This window comes from Mustela erminea, chromosome 9 (genome assembly GCF_009829155.1).
Source record: "Mustela erminea isolate mMusErm1 chromosome 9, mMusErm1.Pri, whole genome shotgun sequence".
NCBI classification, from domain to species: Eukaryota; Metazoa; Chordata; class Mammalia; order Carnivora; family Mustelidae; genus Mustela; species Mustela erminea.
In genome coordinates, this window is record NC_045622.1 from 69,145,207 (window position 1) to 69,169,655 (window position 24,449).

Consider the following 24,449-nt stretch of genomic DNA (forward strand, 5'->3'; position numbering starts at 1 on the left):
GTTGTACAACTCTTTAAATTTACTAAAATTGTTGAATTATATAGTATGTTATACTCTCCTTCTCTCTTTCTCTCTCTCTCGATACACAAACCCATATACACACACACTATACTATATTATACACACACACAGTTCTTTGGATTGACTGGTATCAGCTGGGAGATTCTCACTTGAGGACTCTCATGTGATCGCAGTCAGATATTGGTAAGAGTGATAGTCATCCGAAGGAATAAAGAATGACTGGACTGAATTTCCAAGAAGGGATTAGTCGTGTGTCTGTTGACTATTGACTAGTGCATCTAAATATGACCTCTCTATGGGCTTCTTCCAACATGCTTGCTGGATTTCAGGAGAGGAGGAAGTAGAAGCTGTCAATCAAGTTAACAGTTCAGTCCAGAACAGACAAAGTGTTACCTATGTCCTATTCTGTTAATCAGAGCAGTCACATAGGCTGTCTGGATTCTAGGGGATTAGGAAATAAATGCTGTGTGTTGATGGAGGAGTGACAGAAATACATTTCAGAAGAGTGCAAGGGGGCTAAGTGATAGTGTTGCAGACAATTTTGAAAAGATTACATTTATTTCAACTGTTTTTGTTACTGTTCTATGTAAAATATAGTTATTAGGAGTTTGGATCATTAAAAAGTATGTATGGGGCATTTGGGTGGCTCAGCTGGTTAAATATCTGCCTTTGGCTAAGGTCATGATCTCTCGGTCCTGGGATCAAGTTCTGCATCAGGCTCCCTGCTCATTGGGGAGTATGCTTCTACCTCTGCCCTCCCCACCTTTAAATACATAAATAAAATCTTAAAAAAATATATGTAATGAACCTCATATGTCATGATGGTTATTTTGAAATATATATATATATATATATATATATATATATATATATATATATATATATATGCCTTGACCTACCAACTGTAGTTGCATAGTCTAAATTTCATTTGTTATGTTTTTCATTGGGAAAAAACAGTAATTTCCAAAGACTATTTCCTGATCATCATTAGTTAATGATTCTTTAGTATATTCAATGTTAGATTCAGATTTGACTAACATTTATTGATCATTTATTTTATGTAACATCTAGTAAGATAGATCTTATTATCCATACTTTATGGGGAGAAGAACTTTCCATTATCAAGTAGAAAAATTGGGATCTGAATGTAGTTCTTCTGAAATTCAATTCCAATAAGTACTTTTTAAATATATATATATTTATTTGACAGAGAGACAGAGACAGAGAAATCATAAGCAGGGGGAGAAGCAGAGAGAGAGGAAGAAGCAGGCTCCCCGCTGAGCAGGTAGCCTGATGTGGAGCTTGATCCCAGGACCTTGGGATCGTGACCTGAGCCAAAAGCAGCTGCCTAACTGACTGAGCCACCCAGGCGCCCTTCCAATAAGTACTCTTAAAAACTCTCTTACTTAGGGCCGTCTGGGTGGCTCAGTCAGTTAAGCATCTGACTCTTGGTTTTGGGTCAGGTCATGATCTTAGTGTCATGAAATCGAGCCCCACATACTCAACAGGGCATCTACTTGAGATTCTGTCCCTCTCTTCCTCTCTCTGCTTGTTGCGTGCATGCGTGTGTGCTCTCTTATAAATAAAATAAATAAAATCTTTTTAAAAAAGCTTTTACTTAGGAAAAACCCTTGCATATTGAAGAGCGAATGAATCATAACTTTGTAACTTGATGGGTATTCATACACTTAAACACATGTGTAATCACTCAGATCAATAAACTAATAACTATTACCAGCCCCTCAGAATTTCTTCTAATGCCCCCTGCCCCTGGTATACCCTTTAAAGATAACATTGTTTTGGCTTTCATTACTCATATGTATCAGTTTGGGTATGTTGTCGAATTTTTCATAAAGACAATCAGTCTGTACCTTTGTGTCTGGCTTCCTTCATTCAGCAGTGTATTTTTCAGAATCACCATGTGGTTGCACGTGGTTGCAGTTCATTCTCTTTGTTCCACAGTGTTCAGTTGTGTGGATACATTACATTTATTTATTCTTCTGTTGATGGTTTCGGGGAAGTTTCCTATTTATAATATTCCCGACAGAATGAATGTGATTTTTTTTTTTTTTTTAACATGTGAATGAATGCTGTTTAGCTACCAGAGCTGCTTCCATTTTCTGTGAGATTTGGGAAAAAAGAGTATTATTAATCACATTGGTAGAGAAATAATTCACAATAAATAGTACTGTGTTTTAATTTTTAGATGTACCTTGATCGCATTCATCTATAATTAGGAATCTAGAGTTTTCATAGCCAAAACTCAGTTTTGGAGTTGGAATTGCATACATCAAATTGCTAAAAAGTTCCTATTGATAGGGACTGACTTTTCCTTTTCTTTTTTTTGAAGATTTTATTTATTTATTTGACAGAGAAAGTATGCACATAAGCAGGGGGAGAGGGGGAAAGGGAGAGGGAGAAGCAGGCTCCGCACTGAGCGCAGAGCCTGACACAGGGCTCCATCCCAGGACCCGGAGATCATGACCTGACCCAAAGGCAGACGCTTAACCAATTAGGCCACCCAGGTGCCCCATTTGAATATTTTTTATAAGTAATTTTCCTTATAAAACTATGCATATAGGGCAAGTTTTATTCTTATTACTACTATATGTGTTTTTTTGAAAGGTGACGAAGACAGCACTGTTTCCTCAAAACAATCATTTAGCTGTACAGAAGCACGACAAGAAGTGGAAACAGAGAACAGAGACTGCAGAAAATTACTTTTGGAAGGTGATGATCACCTAACAGAAGAGGCACAGGATGAACAGCAACCAAATGTAAAAGACAAACTTTCCATATGATTATGTTAAGGTGAAATATAACATTAGCTTAGTCCAAGTTCCACTATCTTTGCCCAGAACAAGATTTTTAATATAATAGTATTTTTAAATATTTTACTAAAAAGTCCTTATGTCATATTAAAGAAAAACTTGGGTTAAAAATAATAATTATAGTTGACCCTTAATCAAGGCTGGTATTAGGGGTCCTGACCCTCCCACACATGATCACATAGTCTAAAATCCGCATATAACTTTTGACTCCCCCAGAACTTCATTTGCTAACTACCTTCAGTTGGTCAGAAGTCCTACTGATAGCATAAACACATACGTCAGTTAACACATATTTTGTATGTTAAATGTATTGTGTACTACATTCTTGCAATGAAATAGCTAGAGCAAAGAATGTGATTAAAAGTCCTGAGGAGGAGAGAATGCAGTACTGTATGTACGGTGCTTACAGTCCTGGGAGAACTCACTCTCCTTTACAGCACTGTAGTGCAGAAATCGGGGGGAAGCGGACCTGTGTGGTTCAAACTTGTGTTGTCCAAGGGTCAGCCGTACTTCTGAGTCCATCCTAGAACAACGAGGTGCATTCTTGTAGAATGAACACGTGAACCCATTTTATAGTAAATACAGTACTTTCCATGCTGATACTGTCTTCATTGTATATGGTAAGGGCATGAAGAACAGGCGCATGAAGCATTAAAAAACAAAATCTGCTTACTTACAATAGCACTTTTTTTGTTCTTAAGTTCCAAATTTAAGCTTTTTAGGGGGGAAAACCATTCCTTTTGGGAAGTTAAACTAGTAATAAACGCCAGTATAAAGTTAGGAGTCTCTTTCTATTATCCTTCGGTACCTGTAACTTCTAAAATGAAAACAGTGGATTTTAGATTTGTGCATCATGCTTGGGAAAGACAGCATTTTTATTTGTAAAAGTGCTGTGAGGATTAGTAAGTCTTCTGATCCCTAGAAGACATTTTTACGCTTTTCTGAAGATAGCATTTTACAAAGGGGGAAAATTGGAAGTACACTTTCTATCTGAGAGTAACTTTTGTAGAAAATAGTATTGACCGTTTTTTTAACGTTCAGTTTTAAGTGTTCTCGTTTAGGTGTGGATTTAACTATTTTTAAAAGGTAGGGTTAAGTTGGTTTGTGTTTTTTCCCCCATCTGTGCAGATTGAACAGGAAGCATCACTGGACCTGATTTTAATAGAAGATTATGATTCCTTAATAGAAAAGATGAGCAACTGGAATTTTCAAATATTTGAAGTTGTAGAAAAAATGGGAGAGAAATCAGGAAGGATCCTTAGTCAGGTTTGTTTAAAATCTCTGCTTTTTAAAAATTACAAATTAGTTTTTTCTTGAATCATTATAAAACACAAAATATAAAAACATGTAATACTGGCTTAGGCACAAATTCGACATTGTTTACTGAATTATTTTTCCACAAAAATGGAGTTTTTGGTAGAAAGTTGGAAAAGAGAAATCTATATACATAAACCCATATATTAAAAAATGATCATATGTAATGTATTTCATATAATTCTATTGAATAAGTGAAAATAGTTTTTTGGCCCATGTGAGTGGAATTTAATTTTTCTACAGAATAGAGTTACTTTATATTGAAGCCTGAGGTTGAAAAAGATGTGAAAGGTCAGCTGGTTCTCACCACTGAAACCTATGCCTTACCTTTTTACACCTGCCCTCCATGTGCTTTACCCAAGGCCAGATGGTTCATTTCATGCTAGAACCATGGAAAAATACTTTCTTTTTAACCACCCAGACTCAAGGTTCCCCTTGAGTTCATCCCACAGCATCAAATTAACCTTCCCCAAGTAGCATCCTCACTCTCTTCAAAGTATTTGAAGTATTTAAAGTATTCTTGTTTATGAAATGTACAAACATGAGGGTAAATTATGTGGAAGGCATATAGTTTCATCTCATTGAAGTCTTTAGGGACAAAAATGTAATAAATATTTTGTTTTGACTTCTGTTGACATGTAGGACGAGAGAAGAATAGAATTCGTACACCCCTTAATAAACTCTAAATAAAAAAACTAAAAGGAAGAGTGGAAAAATTTTTAAACTGGGACATGATATAGTAATCTTCCTTTGGTTTTCAAGGGTTTTAGGGTGATGTCTTCCTTTTTAATGTTTTGAAAAGAATTTCTTATAGGGAAATTTTTAATAAATTATTAACTTAAAGACAAATGTATATGGTAATGTTCCCAAATGCAAATCACAAAAACATATTCTATTCAACTGCAAATAGAAATTCTGACTTTTGGGGTGCCTGGGTGGCTCTGCCTTCAGCTCATGTCATGATCTCGGGGTCCTGGGATCAAGCCCTGCATCGGGCTCTCTGCTCAGCAGGGAACCTGTTTCCTCCTCTCTCTCTGCCTGCCTCTCTGCCTACTTGTGATCTCTGTCAAATATGTAAATAAAATCTTAAAAAAAAAAAAGAAATTCTGACTTTTAACGTGAATTTTATTTTAATTGACATTTAGGTTATGTATACCTTATTTCAAGACACTGGCTTATTGGAAATATTTAAGATCCCCACTCTGCAGTTCATGAACTATTTTCGTGCATTGGAGAATGGCTACCGAGACATTCCTTGTACGTATCAGCAGATCTTATTAAGTTCAGATAATACTGGTTTTGAAACTATTTTTCCCTTCAGATCTGAACACTTTCATAATTACATGTCTGGAAAAATTTTAAATAGGGATTTAAAAAAGTAATCTATGTCCTGCTACCTAGAGTTAACGGACTAATTATTAACACTTGTGTCTATTTTCTTATTTGTGTTTCATACAATGAATCATAATACAGACATATATTTATATTTATGATGTGCTCTTTCCCTTAATTATCATATGGTCTACAACTTTGTGTTAATAATTATTCATCTGAGTATCTTATCTTTTAAAATGTTTGGTAATTAAGAGTGTCAGAAAATTCTTAACTTCAAAATATTTAAAAATTATCCATAGAATTTCCAGTTTTAACTGTGTCCTGACATGGAGTAATTGCTAATGTCTGCTTGATTTTATGGCAAAATATAATTTGAATTTCGTATTAGGAAATAATAAGGTTTCCTTATACATCTATATATTCTACAGTTTCCCTTCATATGGACACATTTTGGGAAATCACTCATATAAACACAGAGCATATTATTCTTAAATTGGTATAACTCACTAATAATGATACTTAATGTGTATTATATGTGCTATAATTTTCACTTATAAAGTCTGCTTTTTAAAAAGTGACTGCATTTTATAAATAGAATAAAGTGATACTTTATTTTTTGTACTTATTTATTAGAGAGAGAGAGAGAGCATGCGCCTGCACGAGCAGAGGGAAGAGGCAGAGGGAGAAGGAAAAGCAGACTCCCTGCTGAGCAAGGCGCCCAACTCAGGACTCGGTCCCAGGACACTGAGATCATGACCCAAGCTGAAGGCAGATGCTTAACTCACTGAGCCACCCAGGCGCCCCTAACGTGATACTTTAAAATGGACTTCAGAGGAAGGGGAATGGGGGGAAAAAGGCAGTAAAGAGTCTTCACTATCAGCTCCAAATAGGATATTAAGAAAAGAGCCTCTGGATCTAACTTTTTAAAACTTTAGTATCCAGATTTACAAATGGAAATTCCACTAGACTCTACTCCATACATAGTGATAAGCCACAGAAAGTACAGACTAGAATTCCTGGCACATAGTAAAAGGTCAGTAAAAGGTGTTCACTATATGAATAATTAAGCTTCTGACAGACTGACCTCACGTCACATGGATGGCCTGAAGACTTAGTATTGTGTCATCTGCTGATTGTACCTGGTACTCATTAACTATTGAAGTGCTGGACTTTTACTGAATATCAGCTGTGACTGTAATCATTAGATCCATGGAGATTATATCATTTAATCTTTGTTGGAAAGTTTATATTATCTACCTTTCACAGGTGAAAAGTACAAACTCAGAAGAATCTTTCCCAAGATCCTAAAACTCTTAGAAACGGCAAAACTGGGTTTCACTTGTAGGTCTTGCTTTTTCACATAGTGATAGTCAGTAAACCAGTGTTTGCTTGATTATGTGCTGTGTCTCAGACACTGTTCTGGATGTTTTTGTATGCCATTTTAACATTTTGTCCTTCCAGCAGGCCTGAGAGATAGGTTTGTCTCATCTTTTTTTGGGGGGGGTATATGTGGTTTTTTTGTGCAGGGGAGGGGGGAGTGGGGAGTTCAAGTATCTATAATTTTTAAGTGTTGCCTTTATGCAAACATTGGTCTCCCTAATCCACGCACTATTTACATAGTATTTTTAAAGCTACAAAATAGCAACCTTCAGTAAAGTTTTCAGTGCCTTTCAATTAGCCCTTGTTACTTGCCTTTTCTGTGACTGCCTTACTATGTTTTCATAGTATTTGTGAAAGTTTTTATAAGAGAAGTTTTTAATACATCAAGAGACTTTAAAAAAGTAAAATGAAACCAAAGTTTCCTGGCTGGCCCAGTCAACGAAACATGCTACTCTTGATCTCAGGATCATAAGTTCAAGCCCCGTGTTGGGCACTGAGCCTACTTAAAAAAAAAAAAAAAAAAGATGAAATATAATTGTGGGAAGTTATTCCAAGCCATACATTTTATTAATGAGGGTATAAGATAGTAGAAAATTATTGTACTTTAAAAAATGTCCTCTGTTGGGGCGCCTGGGTAGCTCAAATGGTTAGGCATCTGCCTTCAGGTCAGGTCGTGACTCTGGGGTCCTGAGATCGAGTCCCACGTCAGGCTCCCTGCTCAGCAGGGAGCCTTCCTCTCCCTTTCCTGCTCCCCCCTGCTTCTGCGAGCTCTCTCTGTGTCAAATAAATAAAATCCTAAAAAAAAAAAAGTCCCGTGTTTAACATAACATTTTTGTAAAATGTTTTGATGACTTTAGATCACAATCGCATACACGCCACAGATGTCCTGCACGCGGTTTGGTATCTGACAACGCGGCCAGTTCCTGGGTTACAGCAGATCCACAGTGACCGTGCAACAGGAAATGAAACAGGTACTTACGTCTACAAGCTTCCTTTTAGTTGTTTGTCCAGAAATAATAAATCAAGCTTTCTCCTTTCATTACCTCTCTTCTTTTAAAAACTGCACTAAGTAAACTTTGGTACATGTAAATGACTATATAAATGTTGATGCATAGTAAAGGTATGCAAATTAGAAAAGCTACAATTCACCTTAAGTTAGGATGCAGTACTGTTGAATCTACCATATTTCTTCTCTGTGTCCCATCCTGTGGCTTGCCGTCTGGAATAGTATGATAATCATTTGTTTGTTCTTTTCTTTCAGTTCTTGGTTTTCTTGTTGTAGGTGTATCATGTAAATTTAAAATATATAACCTACACAGTGAAATGGCCATACTTAAAAGCCTTATTATGCATGTAAATGATAACATTAAAAACCTTTCATAATATTTATGTTTTGCTCCCAAAGAAGTTAATTCTGTTCCTTATCATAAATACAATTATTTATACAAATGTACTAATTTACATAACATGGTTCTCTTACTCTATTTTGTAGAAGAGGGAGGAACTACTCCAGTGAGATACATACACACACACCCCCAACACACCCACACCCATCAGGACAGAATCTGCTTAGTTACAAACGCCTGAAAAACGTGATCATGCTAATCAGGGCGGATGTCATAGGCTCAGCTGTCGCTTTACAGTCTTTGGTCATTGAATCCAAAGTACTGCCATTAGGTTTTCTACTGTGTCATATTTACTCTTTCCTCGTCCTCCTTATTCCTTCCATTAGTTCCGTACTTCCATCAGATCATTTTCTTCAGTTTTTGTTTGTAGATGTAGCTATTTTCTTAGAATATTTTCATATTTTAGCCCATTTGATGATAGTGATTGATTTTGTCTGATCCTTACTATCGAGAGGAAATAAGGTTCCTACTATACATGGGAGGATATAACGTAGGGTTTTTTTTTTTTTTTTTTTTTTGGCCTTTACGGTACTCCCATGTCCGGTGATCACCATGCAGTGATCAACTGTCATCAGAATCACAGCAGTGCAGACCTTTGAAAATGTAGGTCATTCCACTAGGCAGAGTACCATGATCAGTAGAGATGCTGGCGGAGGACAAAGGGAAGATGGAATAAGAAGATGAGAAATCTGAGGTCCAGCTATGTGACCAGTCTCAGAAGTGAAGTCTATAATAGCCAGATGCATTTTCCTCATTGCTATTTATTTTATATAATAAGGAAATTTTTTCTTCCTCTTTCTCATTCTCCTACCATCCAAACATTGGTGGACTTGTGGGTTCTTTCTACTTTGGGACTATTATGAATAATGCTGCTATAAATATTCTTGTACTAGTTTTTGTGTGGATACGTTTTCATTTCTCTTGGGCACATTCTTAGCTGCAGAATTCCTGGGTCATCAGATGATTCTGTGCTTAACATTTTGAGAATCTGTCAAAATGTTTTCAGGGTGGCTACACTATTTTATTTTCTCACCAACAATCCAATTTTTTGCTGCCACTTGTTATTATCTTTCTGATAGCCATTCAAGTGGCTGCGAAGTGGTATTTCATTGCGGTTTGGATTTACATTACCTCATGGCTAATAATGTTGAATGCCCCGCCGTTTGTCTGTCTTCTTTGAAGAGATGTCTGTTCATGTCTTTCAACCATTTTCAAATTTGGTCCTTTATCTTTTTATTATTGAGGTCTAGGAGTTCTTTGTAGATTTTAGATATAAGTTCCTTACCAGATTTATGATTTGCAGCTATTTTCTCCCATTCTGTAAGTTGTCTGTTTACTTTCTTGATGGTGTCTGTTGAAGTACAAACATTTTAAATTTTGATGAAGTCTAATTTATCTTTTTCTTATTTTACTCATGCTTTTGGTATCATACCAAAGAAGGGTTTTGCCTCCCCCAAGATTATGAAGGTTTACTCCTTTGTTTTCTTCTAGGAGTTTCATAGTTATAGGAAGTTTAGGTCTGTGACCCACTGGAACTAATTTGGGGGATAAAAGAGGTCTTTCTTTTGCACATGAATATCCAGTTGTCCCAGAACCATTTGTTGAAAAGAGTTCTTAATATATACTCCACATAGTTGGCTCTTAAATGTTACAAAATCAATTTCGTCCTTATAAGATGTGAGCATTAAATGAAACAATATCTGAAAAAGGCTAACATCATGCAGGGCACAGAAATGGCTCTTCAGCATGGTCTTAGCACCCTTGTACAAAATCAGTTGGCCACAAATATGAGGGTTTCTTTCTGGACTTTTAGTTTTATTCCATTGATTTTTTTGTTTGTCCTCATACCAGTACATTATCTTCATTACTAAAGCTTTGTTAGTAAGCTTTGAAATTGGTAAGTTTAAGTCCTTCAACTTTGTTCTTTTTCCAGATTGTTCTGGCTCTTCTGGTTCTCTTCTTGTATTTCCGTATGGATTGAGGTCCAGCTTGTGAATTTCTACCAAAGAAAAAGAAAGAAAAAAAAAACCCAGCTAGGATTTTGATAGGGATTGTATGAAATCTGTAGATCATTTTGGGAAAGTATTGCTGTTTTAACAGTATTAAGTCTTCTGGTCGATGAGCATGGGTGTTTTTTCCACTTATTTAAGTCTTCTTTAACTTCTTTCAACAATATTTTTTAATTTGCAAAATACTGGTTTTGTACTTCTTTTAAGTTTAGTCCTAAGTATTGTATTCTTTTTGATGCTAGTGTAAATGGGATGGGTTTGGGGGCTCATTTTTTGATTATTCATTGCTATCATATATAAAAATAATTGATTTTTTGCATATTGATCTTTTATCCTGCAATCTTGATCACTTTTATTAGTTCTTATAGTTTTTTAGTTGCTTTCTTAGGATTTTTCTATATACAAGAGCATGTCAACTCTAAGCAGAGATAGTTTTACCTCTTTGTTGTGTGCTGGTCTCAGCCTGTCAATAACCATTGTTGGGGCTGGACCAGCTCTTGTGGTTACTATGATTACAAGATGCCCTTTAGTGATTACCATCAAGAAACTTAAAAAAAAAACAAAGGGGGTTATTACTTAAAGGAATTGAAAATTACACAGCATAAGTAGGACCACAGAGCAAGGTCACAGGAGAAGAGAGAGAGAGGTCACGGGGCGGGAGAGGGAGAGAACACGCACAGTCGTGCATGCAGGTAAACATGTCTGAGGTTTGAGGTCAAGAGTGGGGGGTTTCAGTGGCTCACACTTTATTGGTGAATTTAAAGCGTAAGAGGAGGAATTTAAAGCTTGGGTAGAGAAAAAACCAGCAGCCCAAATGGTCAGTTATTGAAATCAACCAAGATTTTTAAAACAGAAGTGGCCTGGCTGTGCATCTAGACAGGGAGGCTGGCAGGGTGTTTCTTCGAGATCAGCGTCTTTGAAGTGGTGCTTCTTTGAAATGGGTACCTGGGAGAGCAAAGCTTACATCAGGCACTTATGGTTGGTACAAAAAGTGGGGAAAACTCTCAGGGTTTACCCTATACACTTCTCTTCCAGTCTGGATGCCTTTTACTGAGGCCTCCATTTAAATTGATCAGCCAATTAAAAGAATCACCATTTTCTGAAAGAAAGTAAACAAATGGGATCTATGATAATTATGCTGAAATGTCCTTGCCAGCTATTTTATTTTTCATAGTATTAATTTCATGTTAACAAAAACCAAAACCGAATATACATCTTAGAGTCCTAATAAGTCAGTTTTAAGTAACTGGGTTTTAAAAGGATGTCTTTTGCCATTTTTGTTATTTTATATGTGTCTTTATAATTCTAGGGAGGCCCAGAATGCATATAACATAAGGAAAATTCAAATTATTGGCTGATGTTGATAACTACGTCTTATTAGAAATTTGAATGTTAAATATATCTTTATGCATTTAACTGCCTTAATTTTTTATAATTATTTTTTTAAAGTTCTAGTGTGGGTGATTCTAAAACTCAATTTAAATAAAAATGTTATAAACGACAAAAATAATGAGGTATCTCTATAATTATCACTAGTGTATATTAAAGTCATTATGTTAAAAAATTCATTTGGGGGCACCTGGGTGGCTCAGTGGGTTAAAGCCTCCGCCTTCAGCTTGGGTCATGATCCCAGGATCCTGGGCTCGAGCCAGGACCCTTCTCTCTCTCTAGCTGCCTCTCTGACTACTTGTGATCTCTGTCAAATAAATAAATAAAATCTTAAAAAAAAAATTCATGTGATGGCAAATACTGAATGAAATAAATTATGATGAAGATTATTTTGGACTCTGACAAGCCAGAACATTATTCCTAGTTTCCACCGATGCAGTCAGTGAAATCTCCTGTCTCTCTAATATCTTTGTGGTTTTACTCTAAATATGGATTATTTTTTCCTCCATATACTTCCTATTAAGATCATTTCAGCAAAATTAATAGAATGACCATCTGAATAGATAAAGCCACAAAAACGCAAGAAAAAAAAATCAGTGGTAAGATACTAAAGCATGGAAAGTATGGTGTTGATTGTGAAAATATTGTTCCTAACTAGAGGATAAAAAGAGAATTATGAGACATTCTTCAGTTTTCTACATCTTCTCATTTTCCAGTTTTTCTTGCCATTGTCTTCTAAGGGAAAGAAAAAGAGAAGGGGAAAAGGAGTTGTAATCAGGGCTACAAATGAAATGTTAATCTCTCTGGTAGGATTTGAAAAGCATCCTATGCTGAGAAACTTAGTTTGTTAATACATTAAATTCCTAAATCTCCATACAGTTTTCACAAAATTTTATTCTCTAGATTGCTTTATCCTGTTAACTTTCTGTGTGCTGGCCATTATCTCTAGTTCTTAAATAATAAGTGTTAAGAAAACCAGAGGTTTGTAAAAATTATTATTAGCCTAATAAGAGAACATCATAAAAGTCTCATAGTGTCTTATGAAGTAAGTGACTGTAGCATCAATGTTCAACCTTTTTCTTCTCTGGGAGCATGTATGTTGGAGAGAATATTTTGTTTTAAGTCTTTGTTTATAAATAGTTTATTTCTTAGCTTAATCAACAAGAGAAATAATCGTATTACCTGTGGGGAATCCCCTCCTCAGTCTCATTTTGTGAGGAAGTAATATGTAATGCTGGTTTATTTTGCTTGTTCCTCAGATTCTGGTGGTAGAATGAGCCCTGGACAAATTGCTTACATTTCTTCGAGGAGCTGCTCTATTCCAGATGACAGCTATGGTTGCCTTTCTTCAAACATTCCTGCGCTGGAATTGATGGCTCTCTATGTGGCGGCTGCCATGCACGATTATGATCACCCAGGGAGGACAAATGCATTTCTGGTGGCTACAAATGCCCCTCAGGTAGGAAATATTGTTTCAGAAAGTTACAAGAGTGATTCTGAAATTTCAGAAGGGTGTTGTATATATCCTTTTGTAATCCACCCTTCAGCTGAATCAGGTAACCATTCCATGTGCACTGTAATTAATTGGGTTTTAACACATGGCCTTGACATAAAATGTGCAAAAGAGTGAAGAAAAAATTACCTTCTCCTACCTCAAAATATGAAATTCTGGAATCCTTGCTGCCAGTATTTTTGCCTTTGATCAAATTGATGAGACTAACTAGATGTAAGCCTGATTCTTCTTCCTTTCCATGGCTGAAAGTGTAATGATGAGGAACTATCATTTTCCTTGATGTCCTCTTTTTTCCTCAAGACTCACTCTAAAGCTCGTAACGCTGCATATGTTAGTGTATGTAAACATTCCTTCTAGTACCACGTTATTTTTGTACCCAGTACAGCTGATAAGGTGCAAGGTTCCTTTACCGTCAAAATTTGCATAAGAGGTAGGAGTTCCCACGCGCTTTACACTTTCAGGCTTGGAACTAAATCCGTGGTTTTAAGTGGTCGTGGGTGTTTGTTTAGGCTGGTGATTCCTGAAATGTCATCTTTGCTTCTAACTGCATGCCTTACAAAGGACAAGTAGTTGGTTCAGCTTGCTGAATTCATCTTGTGTCTTCACCACTCTGTGTGTAAACCTCACTTCTGATTTTTTCATCTTCTGTAGCCATCCTGTGTCGCTCTTCACCCATTTCTCTCCCACACTCTCACTGTTTAAAACAGAGGAGATCAGTTCTCTAGCCAGAACAAGAACAGGATTCAGAGACAGGGAGAGAGGGTTAAAAATGCCACATAATTCGTTTCTCCTGTGGCACTTTATTAATAGTCCATGATTTCCATAGGTAACTTTTTAATGAATTTCAGTCTAGATATTAATATTTGTCTACTTTCTAAGAACAGCTGTGGGAGAGATTATAAACGAAGGAGCCCACGCCTCCTCACGTTCTCCAGGAGGCGGAGGTACTCTCTCTCTCTCACTTCACACTGTCATCTTTAAAAACCTGGGCTTGTGGGGAATTGGGGATCTGGACAGAAGGGACACAGAGCAAAAAGCACTGGTCTTAAGATTGAGAGACCCGAGTTCAGTTTCTGATTACCCAGTCATTAGCCGTGTGATCTTAGGTGAGTAACCCTTATCTTTCTGAGCTTCAGAATACAGACTGGATATGATTAAGGGTAAAGGGACAGCAAATGGAGGGTTGCTATTTCGTGTGTCTGGGAGGCTCCTGAATCAGGTGTCCTATAGACAGAGATTACCAACTTTTCTCTTCTGCTCTCGGCTTTAGATCTTTCATGGCCTTCCAGTACAGGTGAGTCCGACTTACTACCTCTCCTCCGAAGGGATGATGAGTGGGGGCACTCCAGTGTTACTGCTGCATTGTTGCAGATAAACCAATGATATCTGAAAGTCATCCCTACAAGTTAGATGCTGGAAACTGTTGTCCTAATCAAAATAAAAACGTGAAGTCTGGATAGAATACCAGTAATACATGTAATTTCTAACTTCTCAATGTTAAAGACAGCCAGTAGAGGAAGCGATGGGAAGTGTGGGAAGGGACAGGAAATTGACAGGGCATTCAGCTGTTGAGAAGGGATGGTCTTCCACCCAGTCCTTGCTCACTGCCCGTGGGTCTGTACTCAACCCAGAGCATGCGAGTAGCTCTGTTGTGCGTTACATCACTTTCTGTTCCAGACCCTCCAGTGGCATTCACCTCACTCCTAGTAAAAGTCATTGTAATGGCTCGGGGGTTGATTCTTCTGCTTTAATTCACCCATGTCCAGCCTCAGTGGCCTCCTGGCTGTTTTCTTCTGTATCCCAGGCATGCACACTCCCTTTCTGAGGGCCTTTCCACTTCCGTCCTCCCTGCCCGGAGTGCTCTCTCCCCGCATATCTACGTGTTCGTGTTGTCACTAGTTCCGTGTAACAATCCACGAGCCCCTCCTGGAGCTCCTTATGTTCCTTCCCTGCTTTGTTTTCCACAGCAGTGATTATTCAGCATACCGTCTGTTTTGTTTATGACGGGTCTCTCCTCAGTGGAATATGTTTTCCTGAGAATAAGGATTTTGCCTTATTCCCTAACACCTAGAATAGTGCCTGACACATAAAAGTTGTTTAGTAAATATTTGTTGAATGTTGAAGGATGCCTGATTTCTTTGCTCTGCAGGACTGCTAGTTTGTCTGAAATATCCTGTTCTTCCTAAAGTAATGAAATTCGTGAGACCTTCTGCTAGTGCGTGTGAGATAAGGACCCTTCTGTGAAAGCCTGAGGCGTGTTTATTAGGTAATTAGTAGATCTTCTCATCCTGGGAAGCTCAGTGGGTCTAATTAGGCCACAATTAGTGAAAAATGTTATTGCGTCAGTAGTAGTATAGAATACCACCGACTGGATCAAACAGTTTTCTCCATTCTCCTGGCAAGGAAAGGACGCTGGGAAGGTATAGGAGGATTGTTTTAAATTCTTGCTATGAAAGAACATGAAACACTTAGGTTTATCCTGAAGAGATGCCAGTATTAAAATTCTACGAGATTTCTGAGCTATTTCCAAATGAAAACTGGCTGAAAGATGGGGAATGGTGCCTGAAGTATTAGAGTTTGAGAATATTTTCATGATATTTGGGGTAAAAGAAAATGTAATTTGAGGATGAAATCTGTAAATTGGAGACACTCATAAACAGTTTATCCCCCAAAATATGGATCAAGGTGGTGACTAAACACATGCATTTGACTCCTCATTGTAACAGACGAATAGGTGGGGAAGGGTATTATCATCAGAAGCTTAAAGAGTTTTCCAGAAATTTCTGTTTCTGGAAAATGAAAAACAGATGATATGGAGAAGTGAAAGTAGACTAGAGGTGGATACAGCTCAAGTGAACTCTAGAGAGACTCCTCCATTTGCCCTGGCTTGCTACGCACACACGTGCACGTGCACCCCAGTCCCTATACACCTACACTACACATCTTTAAATAAAGCTTCTACAACCCTGCACTTAATCTCCAGGCAGAAAACTCATCTCTTAGATATTGAAGGAAACTGCCAGAAGAGAGTAAGAATTACTAGTTGTGAGTATTAGTAATCCAGAGTAAATCCTTCTCATTTTGGAAACTTAACAGCTGGTGTCTGGTCTCATAACTGTAGAGCAGAACCTACTAAGTAACAAACACCATCCACATCCATAGGGTTCCTACTCATCTTTCCAAATTAAAGAGACTCAACACTAAACAGAAGAGAATCTTCTCTCTCTCTCTCTCTTTTTTAAAAATATCAATAGATAACCCAAGGATCACTAGACAGAACATTAACCAGTAGCTTGGAAAGAAAAGTTTAAAAATGGACAGGGTAACCAACTATAGGGGAGAAAAAAAATCTAGGGAGTAGAAAAACTGGTAAGTTTTTAAAAAACGAATTCTCAGAATTTGAGAAACACTGCATTTCTAAGAACAGCAAGCTATGAAAAAGGAAACATCAGAGAACAAGTTAGAACTCTTAGGAACTAAAAATATTACTAAAAAAAAAAAAAATCTAAAAATTCAGTACAAGCCCTGGAAGTAACCTCTGCCAGAATGCAGAGTAGAAAGAGAAGGAGATGGAAAATATCAGGAAGGGAAAAATGGGACACAGTGGACCAAGTCATGAGCTGATTGTTTGAGTTTCAGAAAAAGACAGTCTTTGGATTGAAGGGGCTCAGCAGGTGCCAGAGAAGTTGAATGGGGGAGAAAACACCAAAAATCTGCACATGGAGTACCAATATACATATAAAAGAACAATAATCTGGGGTGCCTGGGTGGCTCAGTGGGTTAAGTCTCTGCCTTCAGCTCAGGTCGTGATCTCAGGGTCCTGGGATTGAGACCCACATTGGGCTCTTTGCTCAGCAAGGAACCTGTTTCCCCCTCTGTCTCTGCCTCTCTGCCTACTTGTGATCTCTGTCAAATAAATAAATGAAATCTTTTTTTAAAAAATTAAAACAAAAAAAACAAAAACCCAACTGGCACCATATTTTAGCAACAATGGATGCTCGAGGGTCCTGGAATTAACAAATATTGGATGCCTACTGGGGGAGAGGCACTATTCTAGGCATCATTACTGAACAAAACAGGCCAAAAAACATCTCTGCTCCCATAGAACGTACATTCCAGAAAAGGAAGAAGAAGAGTAAATAGCGTATGTAGGAGGCAGAGAGAGAGATGATTATGATGTCCGAGCTAGGGAAAAAGTAACCCAGGGAGGGGAGGGGAAGGGGAGTGCTGGCCTAAAGATACTATTTTCAAGTTAGATTTCTGTATCCCGCTAAGCTACAGCTGAGTGTAAGAGCAAAAATGAAGAGAATCTCAGATATACAGAGGTGAAATAAATCATGTACCCACTCACCCCTAAAAAACATGTCTTAGCAAAATAAGAGTGATAAGGAAAACTAAGGATCTTAGAAGATACAGGGTTATCAGAAATTTTTGAACAAACCCAGAACTTGAGGATAAAGGAGTCCTGTTCATCCTGACTATTTAAGGAGAAATACCTTTTCTCTTTCTCTCCCCCCACCCCGCCCCCCATTTAAAACTAGCTGCTTTTTTTTCCTGTAGCACCTGAGTTACTACCTCTATTGGATTTCTTAAAAATTTTTTTACATGAAAACAATTTTTCTTAATCCAAGATTTTTTACTTTTTGGAAGTACTCTCTTTAATCTCATGAGTATAACCTAGTGACTTTTTAATGTTTCCTCGTCTCTTTTGTTTCAAAAGGGGACATTTGGTCACACATTTGTCAGCCTCTTCCTTTTTGTGCTCTAAGCCTTTGCTATGTCTGTTGGGCTTTCTTTTCATTTATCGAAAGGTGTTTATTATTTGTTAAGATTTATTCTGTCAGTTTGTATTAAACCCTGTTTCATCTTTCCAACTCAAAAAGAGGGTAAAAAGCAGTTTGGGATCATCACCTAATTTGCTTTGCCAAACTAAAGATGTGCCTGTGATGCGAAGGGAGGGAATCCCTTAGCTGGAGAAAGCAGGGGTCAAGATGCTTTAGCACAAAGTCCAAGCACGTCAGTTGCTGCAGCTCCAAACTAGCTGGGCGTGGTCTTCCGTCTCCGTCATCATCAGAGAGCCCTCAGTAAATGCCCGCTGAGGCTTCCTGTTTTACCTGGAATGGTTTTCTCACCGAGTTTAGGGTTGGTTTATTGTTCCATGTCTTCAGCCAGTATTCTTCCTAAAGTGGAACGGACATTTGTCTCCTACTTACTGCTCCATGATTGTTTGTCTCTCATTATCTGGGAGGTCGTGGGTTTATTGGGGCCCAGCAGGGCACTCCTTCCACTTACTCCCCAGGTGGGTTTTTCCTTCTCATGTGTTAACTTAGTTGACCTCTCCTCCATCCAGTCCCACTTTCCCCATGTATCCAGTATCCCCACTGAAGTTTCCACTATGGTGATAACGTCTAGATTTTAATATCGATTCCTATTTTTATGCCCCTATTGTATATTTCTTTGGTAATTTCGAAGGGCAGTTTGAACGGTGAAGAAATTCTGAACTTACTTCTTTTACTGATGTTGCTAGCCAAGAGTTTATTAAGTCAGCTAGCTGGATAGGACACTTATTATATATTGTGCTGTACTGAGATGGAAGTTTGATGACTTCTTCCTGAATAGACAAAGCTGTTCTAATAATTCACCAGTTTTCATCAGATTTGATTATGAATTAATGAAATCACTATTAAATATAAATCAACTCCTTAGGGAGTCTTTGAAGCTTATTCTTTCTCTTTGAGCTTGATATTTGGAAGTTGTTAGAAGGCTAGTATAAAATGCCTTTTGTTTTGACCTATAACTGATAATGTAACAATGTGTTAATTCGAAGGCACACAGCATGTTCATTTGATACACACATCACTGTAATACTACCATCATGTCCCCTAATAGCCTATCTTTTTTATGGTGAGTACATTTAAGATCTAGTCTCTTAGCAACTTTCCAAGTATATAATATAGTACTATTAACTATAATAATACTATTAACTATAATCACAGTGCTGGGCGTTAGATCGCCAAAACTTTTCCATCCTATAACTGCAAGTTTGTACCCTTTGACCAACATCTCTCCAATTACCCCACCCTCTGGTAAACTTGTCTGTGTTTCCATGAGTTCACCATTTTAGGATTCCACATATAAGAAGTACCATACAGTATGTCTTTTTTGATTCAACTCACTTAGCATCATGCTCTCAAGGTCCATCCATGTTGTCTCAAATGGCAGGATTTACCTACCTTCTTTCTCATGGCTAAATAAATATTGCATTTCTCTCTCTCACACACATACACCCCACATCTTTATCCATTCGTCCACTGATGAATGATCACAGCGGACCGGTCATGAACTGACTGTTGGAGTTCCAGGAGTTCCACAGGTCATGAACTGACTGTTGGAGTTCCAGAAAAAGATGGTCTTTAGATTGAAGGGGTTCAGCAGGTGCCAGAGAAGTTGAATGGGGAGAAAACACCAAAAATCTGCACATGGAGTACCATGGTAAAATGGAAAAAAAAAAAAAAAATTCCTGAAAGAATGACAACAGCATACATATAAAAGAACAAAAATCCAACTAGCACCGTATTTTAGCAAATTTGACAGAGAAACGCAGCAAGAGAGGGAACAGAAGCAGGGGGAATGGGGGAGGGAGAAGCAGCTTCCTGCTGAGGAGGGATCCCAATGCGGGGCTCGACACCAGGACCTTGGGATCATGACCTGAACCGAAGGCAGACACTTAATGTCTGAGCCTCCCAGGTGCCCCTAAGCCACTGGTTTTTACAGTCTGTATTCCAAAGTTCTAGAGTAGGGAGGGTCTTGCACTGAAATGAGGTGGAGTGGCACACCAGCTGAACCAAAGGATGTGTTTTTACCTGTTTCGTGCTTCTCTTATTCCTGGGCACTGTGTCAGGGTTGTAATGTGGGAATGTGTCCTTCTGGGACATGCAGGACTCTTGCTCATCAGGGACAGTGTTCCTGCTTCCTCGTCTCTGGTCATCAGCACCTTTCTTGGATTGCATGCTCGCTGAAGACAAGAAACATGTCCCTAAACCTGCTCTCTCTCTAATGACTTCACTGATAGCAGCTTTATCTAAGAAGGTTCATGGATTCAGTGAAGTAGACCTCAAATTTCAGCTTTACATCTTTTTGAAGATTTTATTTACTTATTTGACAGAGAAGGAGATCACAAGTAGGCAGAGAGGCAGGCAGAGAGGGGGGAAGCAGACTCCCCATTAAGCAGAGAGTCTGATGCGGGGCTCAATCCCAGGATCCTGAGATCACGAGCTAAGCTGAAGGCAGAGACTTAACCCACTGAGCTACCCAGGCGCCCTTCAGCTTTACATCTCTTGAGGGCAGCATGGTATCTGGGAAGATGAACTTTGGAGCGAATTGCCCTTTCACTTACTAGATATATCTGCTGGAGAGGTATGCCTTACCCTTTTTGTACTTCAGTAACCCCATTTAGAAAATTATCACAACCCTTCTTTACAGATATTAAAATGTTCAGCAAGGAGTAACTACTCATTATTTATATTCTTCTAGCCTAACTCTGTTTATTATTAAAGATTAGTATCTCTGAGATGCCTGACTCCTTTTTATTACTTTTCAGGCAGTTTTGTACAACGACAGATCTGTTCTAGAAAATCATCATGCTGCATCAGCTTGGAATCTGTATCTCTCTCGCCCAGAATACAACTTCCTTCTTAATCTTGATCATGTGGAATTCAAGCGTTTTCGTTTTTTAGTAATTGAAGCAATCCTTGCCACAGATCTTAAAAAGCATTTTGATTTCCTTGCTGAATTCAACGCCAAGGTTTGTGATACAACTTAGTGTCTGGTTTTACTGATGGAAATCACTATTGTCAGTATTACTGATAAGTTTTTTTTTTAATATAATGTTAAGCTAGAATTAGTACTACTCATAAAGTAATAATATCTGATGGGAGTCAATATATGTGTCAATATTTTTTAAAATAACTTTTTATTATAACACATCCTAACCATACTATCACTTGCTACCTTTCAACATGTCGACTTACAACTTTCTTTCTCATGGTGATAAGCCAATTCATGATATCAAAAGCTTTTAGAGGCACACTGGAGAAAGTTGTGCAGTGCCATGTAAGGTACTTTGTGAAACTGAAGATGGGTTTCTCAGAAGCCAGTTAATGCTTTCCTCACTTCTCCTGTTAATCCCTTCTTTCTGTTCGTGTTAAACTGGCTGGTGTGGGTGAGAAGTACCCTCCACTCTTCCACTGGAGAATAATGCGTTCATCTGACAACTGCCTGGGAGCTGCCCTGTAATGGCAGTAGCGCCAGCTAAGAATGAGTAGAGAACAGGTGAAGTCCCCGCGGTCAGGAATTCACATTCATATTGAGAAACACTGCCCTCCAGTTTTAGGGGTGGAGAACTGCTGAGAACCGCCACTTTATAGATGGTGAAGGGAAGGCGCTCCCTCTTTGGCCGGCAGGAAGCCTTTGTTTCCTTGATGATATTTGTGACGTAAAGGAAAGGTGTACCCTCCGGGTAGAGGAACTGATAACAAAGGAATACTAGATTTAACCCCCTGGGTGGAGACCCTATATGGGGCTGTCATGATATTAATAAAATACTTCTAAAAAAATAATCAGCAAGAAATCCATATGCCTTTATAATTGTTTTATAGTTGTGGAGCTCTGTTAACTTTTATTTAATAATAAAATTCATTCAAGTGCTAAGAGTAGTAGAAGATTTCACAGGTAAAAGATCACCTAGTCCAATGCTCTTGAATCTGTGCTTCTCGGAAGTTTCTATTCCATAGTCTCTCAGGAAAATGCCGAGTGGGGCTCTGGATCTCCTACATGGTTTCAATCCAAAAAGCTCTCCAAACTTTCAAGTGTTTGATAGTGGTGGTCTAAATAAATATTCCTTTGACAAAAGGATTTGGTGCCCAAAAAACTATTCTCAAACCAAAGTTCAGAAGCCACTGATCTGGCCCATTTATTTCATTCTTTTACAAAAGGAAATTTGAGTTTTTGAAAGGCAGAGTAATTCTCCTAATTAGTGATGATAAATAACCGTGTTAGTATTTAACATTTACTGTGAACAAGGCATTTTTCGTTTATTAATCCTCATGGTAATATGGCTAGATTGGTACTACTTTTCTTGTTTTAGAGATGAAGAGAGTTAGATTCAAGGAGGATAAGTGATTTTTCTATTATTATACAATGAGTAAATCATTGATTCAGGATTTGAAACCAGAGGGATCAGCTTTTAAGACTTATGTTCTTTCAACTATATCATATTTTCCTTTCACAGCTGAAGCCTACTTACTTCTCTGTAGATACTAAGTGTTCTTTTTAAAAGTAGAATTAGTTACAATTTTTAAATGATTTATCAATGTTTTGCATACACATAGAAATGTAGTGTATATTATATATTAACACATGTTATATGCACATGTTACAATTTTCCGTGGTAATCACAAATATTGAAACCCATGGTTACGTTTTTATGGTGTTCTGCCTCCAGTGAAGCAAAATTATGACACTTCAAAGGGATATTTAACCCATAGTCCTTCCTGTAATTTAGATAGGAAGCAGTTTTAAGATAATTTGGTTAAAACAAAACTCCTGTGCCCTCAGAACCTAAAATAACTGTTTTTCCAAAATAGGCCAATGATGTAAACAGCAGTGGTATAGAATGGAGCAATGAGAGTGATCGCCTCTTAGTATGCCAAGTGTGCATCAAGCTGGCAGACATCAATGGCCCCGCCAAAGTTCGGGACTTGCATTTGAAATGGACAGAAGGCATTGTCAATGAGTTTTATGAGCAGGTAAGTTCAATGTGAGACGGGCGGGATTTTTGAGAGCTGCCCTCCGAAGGCATTAGTTTTCGGGATTTGGATAGCTACATTAAATGTTGGAAGCCTGCTTACTTTGACCAAAAACAGTTAGAAATTGTAGAATTTGCACTGCTCTTAGTATTTTCTCAGCTCCTTTTCACTGATAAAAATTTAAAAAATAGCTCATTCCCAACTGACATGGGTCGAATGTCCCTTGAGGCTACAGGTCAGGGCTCTTAAAACCCTGAGTGCCCATGACTTTGGATGGTTTATTTCCAGATAAACCTGGATTTTCAATTGATTCAGGGTATTTATTTATTGACTCAGGGTATGATATTTAGAGAATATCAACCCGTTTTCAACTCCGCTCTAGAAAGACTGCCTGCCTGCCTTAAAAAACATCAACTGGGTAAAAGTCCTGGTTGTGGCAGGCGTAGGCAGCTGGACATTTGAGGGCTAGAAATGGGGATAAAGTAGGTTTTTCGTGGTTTTTAAAGATTTGGAGATTAAAAACAAGCTCTTCCCAGTTTTAAAATCTTTCACATACTACTCCTATAAGGGAACTCAGTTTTGTGTGCCCCACACGCAGCGGAGCTGGTCACAGAGAGGCTGAGTGTGCATCAAGGAGTTCACCTGAGAGGCGGCCGCACCTGGAGTGGCAGGCCAGCGGAGAGTCTGAGCACATAAGGCAAATGAAAAGGATGTGCGTACGTGGGAGAAGAGCTGTGTGATGGCAGAAGTCAAGGAAAGGAAATTAGGAAGTAGGGAGGGTCGCAGTGGAAACATGGTAGCAAGCTGTGTGCCAAGAACAAGCAGATTCGGGTAAAAAGGTACAGTTAACATAAAAAGTTAAGCATTACAAAACCTCTGGTTACTGGTTTCAGTACCACTTTGCAGAATCTTTGTCTTTTTTTTTTTTGGTCCAATTCTTAAGCTCCCTACAATGTAGAGGTACAAGCCAGCATTTCATTATTTCCAAATTACCAGATACATCTTGACTTTGGAGCTGCGTTCCTTGGGAATCCTTGTTGACCCTAATAATCAGGCAAGATCAAGAGGTCTACCAAATGAGGCCTTTGAGACAGAGTTTTCTTACTATGAGTTGCTACTCCAGCAGGGGTGATGAACTTGACCCCATAAACTGCATATTTACCCGTTCTAGCTTGTTACATCCGGGGTGTATTGAATAGTGAACGTGTAGTGTCTTTCACCCACCCTAGGGCTGTTTACAAGTTATAAAACACTGTGCTGTGAAAAAACCATGGGAATACATAAGGATCCAAGATTATTAATATTTTACCATTTTGATACATTTGAACTAAATTATATATAATTTGGAGATGAAAATGGTTATAAATATTCACCTAGAGATTGCAGTATACTATTTGCATGTTACCATCTTCATTCTCAAAGATGGCTGAAGCCGGCCTTGGGCT

General features: G+C 38.0%; 1 protein-coding gene across 1 annotated transcript in view; it reads left to right on the forward strand.

The window, feature by feature from the left end:
- The window catches only part of PDE3B (phosphodiesterase 3B), a 178,341-nt gene that overhangs the window by 148,598 nt on the left and 5,294 nt on the right, over positions 1–24,449 (forward strand). Inside the window, exons 8-14 of the mRNA XM_032360189.1 lie at positions 2,647–2,798; positions 3,981–4,118; positions 5,312–5,423; positions 7,739–7,852; positions 12,945–13,144; positions 20,799–21,002; positions 22,843–23,004. Of these exons, the coding sequence (XP_032216080.1) occupies positions 2,647–2,798; positions 3,981–4,118; positions 5,312–5,423; positions 7,739–7,852; positions 12,945–13,144; positions 20,799–21,002; positions 22,843–23,004 (1,082 nt within the window). The remainder of the gene's footprint in view (positions 1–2,646; positions 2,799–3,980; positions 4,119–5,311; positions 5,424–7,738; positions 7,853–12,944; positions 13,145–20,798; positions 21,003–22,842; positions 23,005–24,449) is intronic.